The following is a 15,275-nucleotide window of genomic DNA, read 5'->3' as shown; positions in this document are numbered from 1 at the left end:
CGGGGCAGAGACGCCACCGTGACCTGGGGTGGTGACCGAGTCCACTGTGGAGCTGGTGGCCGGGGCAGAGACACCACCGTGACCTGGGGTGGTAGTCAAGGTTGAGGAACTGTTGTTATCCTCAGATGAGGTGACACTGTTTTGATCTGGAAGGGCAAAAAGGCCTGAACCAGAGTGGAAGGTGGGGAGTAGATCATTTTTACGTGCACACACCTCTCAACAGAGGTGGACACTAGGTTGTTTCAGGTAATCTGCATGATTTCTGGCTGGAGCCAGAAACTGTAAGGCTGACAACCTCCCTCACTACTCTCTCCCTCTCTAAGAGACTCACCCCTGCTTCTGCCTCATTCATCCCTCCACTACTACTTTTTTTTTTTTTTTTTTGGTTTTTTGAGACAGGGTTTCTCTGTGGTTTTGGAGCCTGTCCTGGTCTGTAGACCAGGCTGGTCTCGAACTCACAGAGATCTGCCTGCCTCTGCCTCCCGAGTGCTGGGATTAAAGGCGTGCACCACAATTGCCCAGCTCCACTACTACTTTTGAGACAAGGATTCATACTGCGGCCCAGCCTGGCCTTGACCTAGCCACTGGGCCCAGCCTGGCCCACTCTTCCACTCCCGAGTTACCTCTCCTTACACAGCCGGCCCTCTCCACTCCCCACAAACATCAGAGCATTGCCTACTATGGTGCCCACTCTCCTGGGGTCTTAGCCTTTTTCTTTCACTCCAGCAATACTGTGCCATCTCTGTCTGCCATGCATGACTTTCATAATGCAAAGGCCACAGAAAGGTGACGAGTGGCACCTGAACAGCCCAGTCCCTCCCCACCCCCACCGTGTGCCTCTCACCTGTTACAAGCGCTATAAGTAACGTCAGGAAGAAAAGAGCCCGGACGCCTGGGGTCATGGTGGTGGTGAGCAGGCAGGAAGGGGGCAGAAACAGACTCAAGGCAGGTGCTGCGTGTGTGCGATGGAGCAGCTCTGGTGCCTGCCGCTTTATACCAGCACCCCTCCCGCCCTAGGCACAGCTAGAGCAGGTGACAGGTAACAAAACTCCGCCCCCTCCCCTATCTTTTCCTCCTCCTCCTCCCCACTATTCCTGTGTAGGGTACTTGGGCTCCAATCACTCAGCCTTATGACAACCTGTTTATTCTCCAATTGGCCTCCCCCTTTTACAAACCAGTTCTTGACTTCCCCAGGTGTGTATGTGGAGGAAACCTGGGACCTCCTGGCTCTGGTTTAAGCCTCAGAACAACAGCCAAGCTGAGGAAAGGCAGCACAGACAGGCCCCGGGCTTCGAGCCCAGAGAAACCCATCCCTAGGTCCCCCGATCCCTTTTCCTGTTCCCTCTGCGGGTCCTTGAAACCCGCTTTCCATAGGTTGAGAGGACACAAGGGGGCTGGATAATAGTGGACAGGTCGCTCCCCCCACCCACTTCCCGGAATAGCCCCACCCTTCTAGCCACTCCCTGTACTCTGAAAACCACAGTCTCCGCCCCTGCCAGACTTTCCAGTAGCCTGGGTCCCTCTTTGGCTCGCTTCTGAGAAAGGCGGTGGGAGTAAATTTCCACTTAAAAAGGACAAAACTGGGGCTCTACTGAAGCCTGAGGTCCTTCCTGGCCAACACTCCACCTTGAGTGACAGGCTGGCCTGTCCTTCTGGTCGGGAACGCCTGCCCTCTAGTGGTCAGCGGGGAGGATCGCGCGACCGGCCCGCACCGGCCAAGTGAGAAGGCGAGACGTAGACAGCACAGCCCAAGTAGAGACAGATTTTAGGGACGTTGATGGGCCTTAACGAAAAGGATCAATGCCTAGGACAGATCGGAAGGAATGCACAGTGCGGTGGAGGAGCAAGGATCAGTACTTGGGATACTCAGACTTCTGGGGTTGGTGTCTGGGTGAAATGATGCTAAGTGAACGGGGTCCCAATGTATGTGAAAGGGGCATCAAGTTGTGTGATGACGTCAGAATGTGGGAGGGGGACAGGTTGTTTGCGGACATCTAGGCAGAGAGTAGATGGGGCAACCATGGTTTTTTTTTTGGTTTTTCGAGACAGGGTTTCTCTGTGGTTTTGGAGCCTGTCCTGGAACTAGCTCTTGTAGACCAGGCTGGTCTCGAACTCACAGAGATCCACCTGCCTCTGCCTCCCGAGTGCTGGGATTAAAGGAGTGAGCCACCACCGCCCGGCGCAACCATAGAATTTGGGAGCTCAGAGTTGTATTTGGGAGAGGAAGGGTATTTGGGACGGACAGGCACATGGTGCAGGGCAAACTCGTGTGTGTATTTAAGGAGGAGAGGTATTCTGAAGGTCAGAAATAGTTGGGGACGGGGAGGGCTTTCGGTTCACAGCAGCATGCGGACTGAGGGTACCAGGTCAGATCCCGCAGGTGTAGGTTGCAGTGTAAACCAACAGGAGCAGTTACAACTGTAGTAGGCAAACAATTCTTAGTCCCAACGAATATAAAACGGAAGCTAATACTTTAGAAAGCATTTCGGAGGTGCATGAACGGAGGCATGGGATCCACGCTCCTGCCGTTTGTCGTGCCTCTGAGCGATTTTGTGAGGCCGGCTCCAGGCAGCGTGGGGATGCCCTACGTCAGCGCGCCCACAAGTATTTGGGTGGGCGGCCCCAAACCCCAACTCCTAGAATTGCCAGGCAACAGCCATTCAATTCGGTTGCTGGGATACCTGTCACCATGGCAATAGCTCCGCGCCTCTCCGTCTCAGTATTTAAAGAGCAAGCGCGCGCACTGCTTCAGCGTCGGAAAGTGGCCTTCCCGAGCACCAGGGGAACCCTTCTCTCCTCACCCTTTTCCTTTCGCCCTCCCCTTTACCCTTCCGGGCGCCCAGGCTCTGGTGTACCTCTAAGGTGACCCCAACACCCCAGAGCGCCCCCAGTCCCTGGGTTCCAAAGGTCCACGTGGTAAGGAGCGGGATTCCGGGACCCCGGGCGGGCGGGAGGGACGGGACGTGGTGCAGTGTTGTTCTTTCCCCCGCCAATATTGCACTCGTCCCGGCCTCCGGCCCCCTCGGCCCCCCTCACCCAGAGCGGGGCAGCCCCGGCCCTGGGCTTTCGATCCCGGCGGAACTTTGACTGAGGTGTCGCTGCTGCCGCGGTGAGTAAGTGGGGCTGGAAGGGCTTCAGCCGTCCTCCAGCCTCGTCCTTCATTTGGTGTTTTTCCCATCCACACTCCAACTCGGTCAAACTTTCCCTACCTCTACCTGCAGTTAGCAGCCTTTCTTACCCCTCAGGTTCCTTTGTGTCCTAGAAAAGGCCTAAAATAAGTAATTGCACTGACTTAGAAAATAACTGTAACTTTTATGGCAATGTGCTGATGTCTTTCCTGGGGTCAGTGCCTGAGCAATACCCCCTTGAAATCCCCCCAGCCCCTGCACAATGGGGTCACTACTCCTCTGGGGCTGAGCTCCCTGATGGGTGCCAGAGAACCACGTTAGGTTGAGGGGCTGTAGGTTAGACCCAGGGTCTCCGAAACAGAGCCCAAGGTCAAAGGTCTCCAATCGGAATTCTGAATCCGGTAGCACCTCCTCACACCCTTCCCTGGAGCAGCTGCCTCCGGAATGGCTCAAAATCCTCAGGCACTGTGTCTGAAGAGGGGAAACAAGTTGCGTCAGAGGATGAGAGCTTCCCAGGGCACGGTCAAGCTGACCTCCGTCTAGAGCCTCACCATTGCAGCGATACTGGAGATTGGACCAAATGATGTTTTCTTGGGAGAAGCAGAATACACCAAGACGCCCCCCTCTCATGGACGTGTCAATAATCACCCCAGAATCCGCCACTAGCTGGGGACCCTCATAGAGCTTCACCCTGTCCGAGATAGAGGGATCATTGGTGCTGAGGTGCCAGTGGGCTCTGTGCCCCCCCAACCTGGTGCACTCTAGTCCTGAAGGAAGGCTGGAAAGGGGAGGGAGGGGGCTTTTTCTCAGGCCTTGGGCCCCTAGCTCTTTGTCCAACCACTTTTGCATCTCAAAGCACCAGCACATTCCTAGCAAGGATTGGGTTGCTATGACAATGAGCACAAAGGGCTGGGGGTGAAGTCACCCGCTTCCCAGGCTCTAGTCCACATCCCCCCCCTTTATCCTCTGCCCTGGCGCCCCACCGCTCTAGATACCTTAAAGAGAAACTAACTCAGCCCCCAGGATTCTAGGCTCTTGGCTACAGGAAGTCCAGCTTTTAAGCAGATCCCTTTCCCTTCCCTTCTCAAGCCATTCTCACCAACCAGGGACATGTATAGGAGGGAGAAACCAATGTCTCAAATAAGAAGCCAAACTGAGAGGCCTATAAGCGACGGGCCTTCGGCTGCTCTAACAGAAGCCATGGTCCCTTTCCAAAGTCAGATGCTGCTGGAGCAAGTTCTGGACACTTAAGGGGCTGGAAGTGCTGGGCTCTTCTACAGACTGCCTGGGGCCTAGACACTCCAGAGAACTGGAAGGCGTCTATCTCAACACCCTGGATTTCAAGGGGAAATTTGGTGCAGAGGAATGGGGTGCCTAACACCACCTCCTCTGTGCTGAAATGAGAAATGGAAGAGACTGTCTGCGGACTCTACCCATGGCACCAAGACTGAGCGGAGAGAAGTCACAGTGCTGAGTCCCTGCTAGGCAGAGGGCATAGGAGATTGAGTCTTGCCCCTACCCCCTTCTCTAGGGCTCAGACCCTCTCCTTACCGAATGTAGCCAACTTGAGGCCGGTGCAGCAGCTGCCATCTATAGGATGTCTTGTCACGCCAACCCACATTTCGGGGGTCAGTCCACAGCAGTCGTACCTGATCAGGGGTGTGGCCAGTGTGCCACAGAGCATTTCGGAGGTGCTCACCTGGGCCCGATACTGATGTCACTGCCTGGGAGTTATTGGCAGGGTGTCAACCGCAGGACCAGGGTGAAAGGAGACAAAAGATGGTAGCTAGTGAGAAAGGGAGTCAAGAACTAAGCGGATTCTCTGGAGCCCCACACAGCTGGTGCCCAGCCCAGACATCTGGGTAAGAAGGGTCCTAATCAGACAGTGCAGCCCTTGAGGTTGGGCAGGAACAGCGTTTGCCAAGTCAGTGGGTTGGGGAAATTGGGCAGCTGGAATACCTTGAGCTGCAGCCCTGGCTGGGCCACGGCTCGGAAAGGCGTGGCCTGCCAGTAAGTCTGTTCTGTCTGTTTCCACATGACCACGTAGAAGCGGCCACTGTCCTGGTAACTGAAGAGGAAGCCTGCATAGTCATCGTCAGTGACCGTGTTCACGTGGAAAGTGCCTTCAAAGTCCACACCGTTAAAAGCTGTGTATCCTGGGGTGGGAGTGGGATAAGTGTTAGGAGCACTAAAGCTACTTGGTATCCCATGGTGGGGTGAGTACTGGGGGCAGAGATGCTGTTGTACGTAGGGCCAGAGTCTTGCGGTAAGCCCCCACCCATCCTCCCCATCTGGTTCTTTCTCTACCCTCTCTAGCGGCCTTCCCTTTGGGAATTACTGAGCTGGATGTCCCTTACATACCAACTGCAAGACCTGGGTCACTATTCATAGTCTGAACAATTTCCATGCCCTGGGGTTGTTAAGGAAAGAAAGAAATTTTTAAAAAGCCCTGCTCCAGGTACACAGATGCCACCCAGGTACCAACAGGAGGTCTGGTCTGCCAGCACCTGCCCAGCCCACTGCCCTGCATACCTGATTGAGCACCACCCAGTTTGGGTCAATCTGAGCATCACCCTCGGGATCCAGAACCACAGTCTGATAGGCCCGAAAATCTGTGAGGGTAACCTCTGCACTTTCCGGACACACATCCAGGGGGTCAACCACTGCATCGTTGTCAAAGTCATCCTCACACACGTCACCAACACCATTGCCTGGGCAGAGAGGCCAGTGCTCAGGCCCCGCCAGCTGTCACCCCTCACTCCCTTCAGGTCTGCCTGTATCAACGTCGCCAACCATCTCTGGGAACCCAGCCTTACCGTCGGAGTCTTTCTGGTTAGGATTGGGTACCAGACGGCAGTTGTCAGGCCCAGGAGGCACATAGTCTGGGACACCATCATTGTCATCATCCCCATCACACTCATCCCCAAGACCGTCATTGTCCGAGTCCAGCTGAGAGCTGTTTGGCAGCTGGGGACAGTTGTCCTTGGTGTCCTGATGCCCGTCTCCATCGCTGCTCAGAAGAAAAGGAACAAATACCAGCTGAAATGTAGGTCCCATCTTTTCCTTATCTTCTGGGGCCTTTCTGGGGCCTGCCTGCCCTCCAACCTGGTCCCTTTGCCATCTTCCAGATGAGATGAGAATCCAGCAGTAGGAATATAGGGCGGACTGTGAGCAGGACTCCCTGCTGAGTGGGCTAATGAATTAAGGCTACATCATGAGGCAACTGAGAATGTAGTAGAGAAACATATTCCCTGGGAGACCTTGGATCTGTTGGCCCAGACCCTACCTGTCTTCATTGGTATCACAGACATCCCCCACCAGGTCGCTGTCTGCATCTGTCTGAGAGAGGGGTCTGATCTCACCATCTCCTCATAACTCTGGAGAGGGTGATCTCGCCTCTAAAAGGTCCAGGCCTCACCCACCAATCCCCCGCCCTCCCTCCCCCTTCCCCTTCCCCTGTACCTGGGTGGGATTGCTCATTTCAGGGCAGCTGTCACAAGCGTCTCCTACGCCGTCTTCATCCCGGTCTGTCTGCAGTGGGTTGGGTACTTTAGGGCAGTTGTCCAGTCCATTGGGGATGCCTAATAGATGTGAGAGACAAGGCTGTTGTGCACTCCTCTGCTGGCGGAAGTCCTTAGCTCTGCCGGGAATCTGGTTGCACTCTATGGGGCTCACATCACATTAACCACTTGTAGCCACTTCATGTTCCTAGCCGGTGTCTCTAAGCCTGCTTCCCCAGCTGCACTGACTTCCCCCTCCTTGCCTCATCCCTATAGTTCTCCCAGCCATTCCCTGGGCCCCAGGCCTGCACCATCCCCATCCACATCGTTGTCGCAGGCGTCTCCTTCTCCATTGCCATCTGTGTCCTTCTGGTCGTTGTTGGGAACATTGGGACAGTTGTCGCAGGCATCCCCAAATGAATCTGTGTCTGAATTCTGCTGGTCCTTGTTGGGGAACAGTCGGCAATTGTCCTGGGCAAGGGGGTAGGAGAAGGGTCAGAAGCCCCCATACTTACTTTCTCCCTGTCCTTGTCAATGATCATGGTAATGTAATGTCCCTGTAATGTAAGACTGCTTCATGCTGTCCCACCCGCCCGACCTCCATATAGTCTATCTTGTCTACACACCACACCATGTCATAGGGACTATCCTGGGGAATTAATCGCCCAGGGCCAAGAAGAGGCAGGATAGTGGGATTCAGCAAGAGAGACTACACTATGGAAGAGCACAGGCGCTGAGGGGCACAGAGAGCATCCTTTGTTTGGTGGTTTTGTTGTTTTTGGTTCTTAGTGGTTGTTCTGTCGTTTGCTTGTTTTGAGACAAGGTCTCACTATGTGGCCCTTGCTGGCCTGGAACTCACTATGTAGACCAGGATGGCCACCTGCCTCCATCTCTTGAGTTCTGGGATTAGAGGTGTGCACCACTATTCCTGCCCCGGTTCTTGTTTTGGTCTCACTTCACCCCTTTCTTCTTTTTCTTCTATGTACTTATTCAGTTAGTACGTGTGTGTGGGTACACAAGGGCCACTCTGCCTATATGGAAGGCAGAGGGTAACTTGTAGCTGTAGATTCTCTCTTCCTACCAGAGATTAAATTCAGGTCACTGGCTTGTTTGGTTTTTAGAGACAGGGTCTCGTTTTGTAGCCCAGGCTAACTTCCACCTTGCAATGATCCTCCTGCCTCCATCTCCTAAGTGCTGATTACAGGCACACACCACCATTGCAAGTTGACTCCGAAGTTCTTCTTTTTTAATATTCATTTTTGTTTTCTGTGTATGAGTGTTTGGCCTGAATACATGTCTATTGCATTGTGTTTGTGCAGTGCCTATGGAGGCCATAAGTGGAACTGGAGTTACAGATGGTTGTCAGCTACCATGTGGGTGCTGGAACTAATCCTGGGTTCTCTGCTCTTAACCACTGAGCTATCTCTCCAGCTTCCATATCTAAAGGTGTATGCCACTATGGCCCAGCTGACATTTTTTTTGTGTGTGTTTATTTTGTTTTGTTGAGACAGGATTTCTCTGTGTAGCCCTGGATGGCCTGGAACTCACTCTGTAGACCAGACTGGCCTCGAACTCACAGAGATCCTCCTGCCTCTTCCTCCCTGAGTGCTGGATTAAAGGTGTGTGCCACCACCCGGCTGTACCTCAACATTCTTGATGCCATCACCATCAGCATCATCATCACACTGGTCCCCGACACCATCATTATCAGCGTCTTCTTGCCCAGAGTTGGGTGTCAAAAGGCAGTTGTCCTGAGGTTCAGAGGGAGGAAGAGGATGGGTGAGTCCCGGTGTGAGCCAGCCTGTGCCACCGCCCTCCCCCCCGCAGCTAGCCCGTGGCCTGCTTGCACCTGCTTGCAGTGCTTGTTGTTATCCATGCAGGGAAGCGCCTGGTCCGGATAGCCATCGATGTCTGTGTCAGGCCCACACACGTTTCCATTCCCTGCCCAGCCCACATTACACTAGGGTAAAACATACAGTAGGCTTAGCAGTTTAGCTTGGCATCCCTGTACCCTGACCTACAGTTCTGCTCTGCGCTCTGCTCTCCCCATTAGTAAGTTCCCAGGGACAGGCTTCCCTCTTTTTCCCAGGAAGGCCCTCGGGTCAGTCCCTAGATATTTTCACTGGCCTTACACATTTTTCCCTCCCTTTTTGTCTCCTGTCTGAGGTCCAGATTACCTGGCAAGACACCGCACCATTGCGTTCAAAGAGACAGTGAGCATGGACATGGCAGGGGCTGTGGGCTGGGCTGTGGCAGGTCCTTGCTGGGAGGCAGCCCTGGCTCTGGTTTCCCAGGAACCCCAGACGGCAAGGACCACATTTGAAAGACCCCTAAGAGTAGAGTTAGGAAGGGAGCTGAACTCACCAGGAGCCCTGTAGAGTATACGATAGACACCTAGAACCACACCAGGCACATCTGTCTCCCTTAGGTTCTCTTTTAAGGTAGACAATAGCCCCATTTCTCAAATGAGAAAGCTGAGGTTCAAAAAGATTAGCTAACTTGCCAAATGTCACACCTAGTAACAGGCAGAGCCTGGGCATCTCAGCCAGGCTCATGGGAGCACTCGAGTAGTACCCAAGTGGAGAGGAAGAAACGGGAAGTGTGAAGAGGGGGTTACACAGTCCCCCTTCACCAGTCCTGAGCAGGGCAGGGCATTCAGCTCACCACCGTGTTGGTGCAGATGGAATTTGGGTCACAGCCTCCGTTGTCCCCATCATTACATTCATCAATGTCATTGCAGACCTAAAAGGGCAGAATTGAGGCAGGTATCACAGATCCAGAAGTCAATAATGATGGGGCTTTGCGGGTCTAAACGTGCAGTTTAGACCCACAGAGCTAAGTGGGACAGCCTCATCTCATTTTCTAGAAAGCCACACAGACTACACAATCTGACCTGTTTACTGGCCCGAGCATAGTCGATGCCCACACCAGACACTTGGGTGCCCTTGTAGCCCGGAGGGCAGGCCTCACAGTGGAAGCCAGGCATGGTGTTGATGCAGCTGGAGCCCGGGAAACAGGGGTCGGAGTGTGCACACTGGGAACCAAATGAGAAGGCAGAGAAGTCAGCCATTTGCCTGGCAAGGTGAGGCAACTGTATGTGGTCCTAGAAGCACTGCTCCTCCGTCCCTTTGCAGCTCTCAGCCCAACCTCCTGGTGCTCCTTTTCCCCTGGCTGGCCATCTCAAACTCCTCCTCCTCTTTACCAGCTCTCCACTGTGTAACTTTCCGTCATACTGACTGGCCAGAGAACTCAGGAGACAGCCTGTCTTTGTTTTGTCAGTGCTGGAATTACAAGTGCATGACACCCTATCCAGCTTTTTAATTTTTTTTAATTTATTTATTTATTTATTTATTTATTTATTTATTTTGAGACAGGGTTTCCCTGTGTAGCTTTGGAGCCTGCCCTGGAACTCGCTCTGTAGACCAGGCTGGCCTTGAACTCACGGAGATATCCGCCTCTGCCTCCTGAGTGCTGAGACTAAAGGCGCGCACCACCACTGCCCAGCTTCACCCAACTTTTTGTACCCTTGAGGGCGCCTTCATTCCTCACCTCATTGATGTCGTCACAGTGGGTGCCATTGCCCTGCAGGCCAGGCGGGCAGGGCCCACAGCGGTAGCCTGGGTACTCATACACTTCCATACAGTCCACGCCTCTGAAGCAGGGGTTGGGGCTGCAGTGGGAACGCTGCTCGTGGAAACCTGGGAGGTGGACACAGTCAGAGCCACCCTCTAGGGTCACAGAGTAGGAAGCACAGCTGTGCCGTCTGGAGCCCTCCTCTCCTCGCCCACTCACCGCACACCTGACACTCCATGATGGTGTTCCGGATGAGAGACATCTCCTTCACCTGCCGAAGGAGGAGCAGTCAGCCCTCCGCACCCGCCACCCCACCCCAGCGTCAGAAGCCTCCTTGGCTGGCCCACCCAAACCTGGTCTCGGATGTCATCCCGAAGCTCCACCAGTATCTGGTTGAAGAGGGTGAGTTGGGTGACCAAGGCCTTGGTCTGTTCCCCTGCCAAGGTCCAGAGGATGGAGAGACTCAGCAGTGGGGCCCTCTTTGGACTGTACACCAGCTCTTGTCCCCAAGTCCATACCACACCTTTCAACCCCACCCGTGACAGAACCGCCCTCGCCTCAGTCACCTCCTCGTGGTTGACTCACCTAAAATGGACTGCAGCGCACTGGTCACTAGAGGAGAAGTATAGCAGTCAGGGGGGCTGCTGGGAGGAGGGGGCAGGGACAGGGCAGGGGTGCTACAGTACCAGCCTCCTGTACAGCAGACAGGCAGTACCCTCAGCCGCTGCTCAGCTAGCACAGCCCTAAAGGCCCTCTAGGCACTGCCTCAAAGAAGTCAAAACCCAAATCTTGGATCCCAGGCATGGTAGTACCAGGAGGACTCTAGGTGAGAGACCAGGGCCCTAGTACATTCCATTTCAAGCCCTTTCCCAAGCTGCCACTTGAAGAACCCTTTGATGTCTCTGGGGGAAGTGGGTGTTTGCTTAGGTAAGGGCCTCTGAGCACCCTTGTTAGAGACCAGAGTGAGAGGCCTCGGCTGGAGGTGCTGCCCGCTGGGAGGTGACAGCTGCCAAGAGGGACTACAGAGACCTTGAGACTAGCACCTCCTCACCCCCTAGAGTTCCTCAGAGTTCTGCTAGATGATTTCATGAAGTCAGGGATGAAAGATTTGGAGCTATGCTGTCAAGAGCCTTGGAAATGGGCATGCTAAAGGGACGGGTACTGAGCAGGAGGAGGTGGAGAGGATGGGAGTCGTCTGTTACCTGCACTGTGAATGGAGTCATCTCCTTGGAATGGGCACTCACTCAGGGCTCCTACCCGCGCCATGGAGCCACCTATAATAATCTTCATCGACTCCACAAAGCCCTAGGGTCAGCAAGCAGAGGGAGGGCCTAGCAGCTCGGCTCCTGGTGCTACAGACCATGTCCCCAGACCAGAGGCTACTCCCCCTCACCTGCATCCTCAGGTAAGCCTTCTGTCCAGTTCTTATCTCCAGGCCACTGACCTCTGCTGGAGGAATTGGGGCCAGGGCTGGAAGGCCAGCATGTTGGTCGCCCAGTTTACAGTCCACATAGAGCTGCAGGCCGGGGCTGGGTCGAGAAGGTCCTCGGAGCCGCAGGAGAGCTGTGTGTGTCCGCCCATCAGCCAGGCCTGCTTGCTGTAGGTTCACTGCGTGGACTTTGCCGTCTTCCCGCTGATACCGCACCAGGACTGCCCAGGAGTGGATGTTAGTGTGGGCACTAGCCCCCGTCCCATCCTGATTGACTTAGATCATTTCTAGACGCCATCTTCCCCGCCCGCTGGCCATCTGTCTCTGGTTTTTGTGGGGGGTTGTTTCTTTGTGTAACCTTGGATCTCACTCTGTACACCAGGCTGGCCTTGGACTCAGAGATCCGCCTGCCTCTGCCTCCTGAATGCTGGTACTAAAGGTGTGCGCCACCACTGCTCAGCTAGATACCACACACACACTTTTCCCCCCTCGAGACAGGGTTTTTCTGTGTAGTTCTGACCGTCTTGGAACTTTGTAGACCAGGCTGGCCTTGAACTCCCTGAGTTCAACTGCCTGCCTCTGCATCCTGAGTGCTGGAATTAAAGACATGCACCACCAATGCCTGGCTGATACCACATCTCTTAAGACAATTCCTGTTTTTTTTTTTTTTTTTTTTTTTTTTTTTTTTGGTTTTTCGAGACAGGGTTTCTCTGTGGTTTTAGAGCCTGTCCTGGAACTAGCTCTTGTAGTCCAGGCTGGTCTCGAACTCACAGAGATCCGCCTGCCTCTGCCTCCCAAGTGCTGGGATTAAAGGCGTGCGCCACCACCGCCCGGCGACAATTCCTAATTGTTATGCGTATCTCTCAACACCTTGTATGTAACAGATGCACAATAAATGTTTTTCAAATGGACCTTAGATGAGGACCTTACTAGTTCTCAATGCCTCAAAGAACTGTCCCCTGCCAAGGCAACAGCTACATCTGTACCCACTGAACTTTAGCCAAACTCTACATGGTTCTACTACTCCTGGGACAGATATTTCCTCCCCGCCCTCTGAGCATCCCCATGTACAACCTGCCACCCATCCCTATAAATACCAGACCGTACCCAACTGTTTGGGTACTGCCATATCAGGTATCCCTTAATAGAAGTCAAGGAGAATAAAGAGGCACCTGGGTGTGGGGATAAGGAGACTGCTCAAGGGGTCACTGGGTCAGAAAAGGAGGTGCCCACCAGTCAGTCACCTTTGTTGATCTTGCCCACAACAGAGGCCTCGAGCCACCGGGTGTTGTCTTGCCGAGAGTAGAGCCCAAAGAGGACGCCACCTTGCTTTGGGGGGAGGCGGAATGTGGACAAGAGGTAGATGTCCCCGGCAGTGAGTAAAGCCGTCCGGATCTTCTCTGCTACAGCTACCGTCTGCCGGGATTCGCCCAGAGTAAGCAGGTCGATTACTGGCCAGGCAGGGATGATCAGAGTCAGAGAAAGGAGGTAGCGTTGAGGCCTGCCCTCTCTCCTGAGCCCCCAGAGGTGAGGCATCCCGACAGCATAAATCACCTTAAAACTTACTAGGAGTGGTGTACATGCCTGTCAATCTCAGGATTGCCTCAAGCTGAGAGGACTGCCTCAAACTAGCAGCCAGACTCAGCTACATAGACCAGGCTACAAGTCCCCATCTATATAAACAAAAACTTCAACCCTTTTTAAATAGGGAACAGGCAATTCTTCCCTCCCAGCGCCTTCTGCGGCTTCCAAAGCCTTGGGAACCTATAGGTTTAGAGTCCACTTAGAAATATCGAAGCCACTCCACAAACTTCGTATGTCCCAGCAGGTGGCGCAAGCGAGACATTGCTGATCAGACTGGTGTGGCACCTGGTGTCCACAGCTCAGAAACCAGAGGTAGCTTCTCTTGGCTACTGGGTTTAGCTCACTTCAAATCCTGGTGCCATTCCTCCCATCCTAGCGGCTCATCACGTGTGTCTAGATAAGGACAGTTGTCCACAAAGGGCTCTGACCCTTCCAACCCTGTTTAGCCTCCCCCCACACACACACCCTCCCCGGGGAATGTAGGACCCAGTGCCTCTGCCTCTGCCTCTGCCTCTGCCTCCTGTGTCCTGGCCAATCTGTGGTTTCCCCTCTAGCCAGGAAAGAATCTTTGCTTGTGTCATCTGCTTCAACTACCTCTCCTACACCACCCATTAGCCATCCCAGCACCAGACCTCCGGGAGAGCTCTAGCCGCTCAATCCCCACCCCCACCCTATCAGGATAAAGGGGGGACCAAGCCCAGGGTCCCACATAGTGCAACCAACCATCATCAAGCTGCTTTCCCGGACTGTCCTGCTGATGCGCTGACAAACCATGCAGTGCTGGCATTCAGATCCTGAGTCCATCCTGGTCTGAACGCCCGACCCTGGGCCAGTTTGCACTCACCCACCCTCTGGTGCCCACTCCTCCCACATTATCGCCAACTCTTTACTCTTCCGAGTGTAACTTTTCTCTCCAACCCAATTTCAGGACTCCTCCCTCTCTCCTCAAACCCACATGTGGTCTGCTATTTGGCTGGGGGCAAAAGAAAGGAGACAAAGAGGTGTCAAAGAGGATGGGCGCAGGCTTACCCTGAAGGTCCTGACTGCTACATGAGTAAAAGCAGACGAGGAGAAGAGCCAGGGCCCCCCAAAGTTCTGGCTTCTCCATGCCGCTTAGCCGGTTCACTACCCCTGGCAGGCAGGCGACTGGGAGGGAAATGGACTAGGCGGAGAGCGGGAGCAGGAGGGGGGCGGAGGGACTGAGGAGCGAGCTGTGGTATGGTAGATGGGCAAGACATCGTATGGGCAGCGGCATTGCTGCCAGGGACCTCAGCCCAAATGCAGAATTAATAACCCTGATCAAGGCACTAGAGCTATCAGAAAGACAAAACGTAAACATCTACATGGATAGCCAATATGCTTTTGCAATGGCCCACATCCAAGGGGAGATCTATAAGAGGTGGGGATTGTTAACATCTGCGGGAAAGGAGATGGAAAACAAGACTGAAATCTTGGCACTATTGAAGGCCCTCTTTCTGCCCCAAAAGGTGATCATGATTCATTGTCTCTGGTGGAGATATCAGATTCCCCAGAGTCAGAGAATTATTTCCAATACTCCTCCCAGGATCTAGAGACTATCCAGAAACTTAATGCAGACTTTGATGAACAACAAAAAACTTGAAAGTATCAGGACAAAATCATGTTACCCAAGAAGGATGCCTCTGAGCTGGTCACCCAAATGCATCAATGAACTCATTAAGGGGAAGAAAAACAAAGATTAAATCTCTAATGAAAAAGTCAGATTTTTTATATTCCAGGCCTTAACTCCCTCATACAGCAGGTAATGTTGACTTGCGTCCCCTGTGCCAAGGTAAATGCAGGGCATCATAATGCCCCGGAGGGCATTAGAATAAGGGGAGACCGACCTGGTACACATTGGGAAGTGGACTTCACTGCGATAAAACAGGGAAAATATAGTCATAAATATCTCCTAGTTTTTATAGACATCTTCTCCGGATGGACAGAAGTTTTTCCAACCAAACGAGAAATGGCTCAACTGGTGGTAAAGAAAATAAAGAAGAAATCTTCCTGAGGTTTGGCCTGCCCAAGGTAATTGGGGCT

The 15,275-nt window shown here is 53.5% G+C and overlaps 2 protein-coding genes across 10 annotated transcripts in view; both read right to left on the bottom strand.

The window, feature by feature from the left end:
* Muc1 (mucin 1, cell surface associated) overlaps positions 1-3,162 on the bottom strand; it is a 6,125-nt gene extending 2,963 nt beyond the window's left edge. The window contains exon 1 of the mRNA XM_026789224.1: positions 2,856-3,162. Coding sequence (XP_026645025.1) covers positions 2,856-3,162 — 307 coding nt within the window. The remainder of the gene's footprint in view (positions 1-2,855) is intronic.
* Positions 2,142-14,340, bottom strand: Thbs3 (thrombospondin 3). Of its 9 annotated transcripts, XM_013353740.2 has the most exons (23): positions 14,244-14,340; positions 12,875-13,081; positions 11,595-11,851; positions 11,404-11,506; positions 10,787-10,813; positions 10,555-10,637; positions 10,421-10,472; positions 10,178-10,326; positions 9,522-9,662; positions 9,293-9,370; positions 8,806-8,958; positions 8,478-8,588; positions 8,272-8,379; positions 6,940-7,099; positions 6,591-6,709; positions 6,415-6,467; positions 5,945-6,138; positions 5,661-5,839; positions 5,490-5,538; positions 5,088-5,284; positions 4,680-4,852; positions 3,680-3,819; positions 3,461-3,599 (listed from the first exon to the last, which is right to left on the bottom strand). In XM_013353740.2, exons 1-23 carry the CDS (start codon positions 14,320-14,322, stop codon positions 3,541-3,543), a joined length of 2,871 nt encoding a protein of 956 aa, XP_013209194.2. In that variant the 5' UTR covers positions 14,323-14,340; the 3' UTR covers positions 3,461-3,540. The 9 variants fall into 9 exon arrangements, with proteins under 9 accessions (XP_026645083.1, XP_026645082.1, XP_013209194.2 ...); XM_026789282.1 differs by having other exon boundaries at positions 2,142-3,819; XM_026789283.1 differs by having other exon boundaries at positions 10,428-10,637.
* Between the last annotated feature and the right edge of the window lie 935 nt (positions 14,341-15,275).

This window comes from Microtus ochrogaster, unplaced genomic scaffold (assembly GCF_000317375.1).
Source record: "Microtus ochrogaster isolate Prairie Vole_2 unplaced genomic scaffold, MicOch1.0 UNK16, whole genome shotgun sequence".
Lineage (NCBI taxonomy): Eukaryota > Metazoa > Chordata > Mammalia > Rodentia > Cricetidae > Microtus > Microtus ochrogaster.
The sequence above is the reverse complement of the archived record's forward strand: the minus strand, read 5'-3'. Positions and strand labels throughout refer to the sequence as shown.

Excerpts from the sequence above, each read along its gene's own strand:
- Thbs3 (XM_026789281.1), bottom strand. The coding sequence starts at position 14,322 with ATGGAGAAGCCAGAACTTTGGGGGGCCCTGGCTCTTCTCCTCGTCTGC. Across the intron at positions 13,082-14,243 it reads TAGCAGTCAGGACCTTCAGG|TAATCGACCTGCTTACTCTG; the intron begins GTAAGCCTGCGC and ends CTGCCTGGCCAG. Across the intron at positions 5,539-5,660 it reads ACTGGGTGGTGCTCAATCAG|GGCATGGAAATTGTTCAGAC; the intron begins GTATGCAGGGCA and ends TAACAACCCCAG.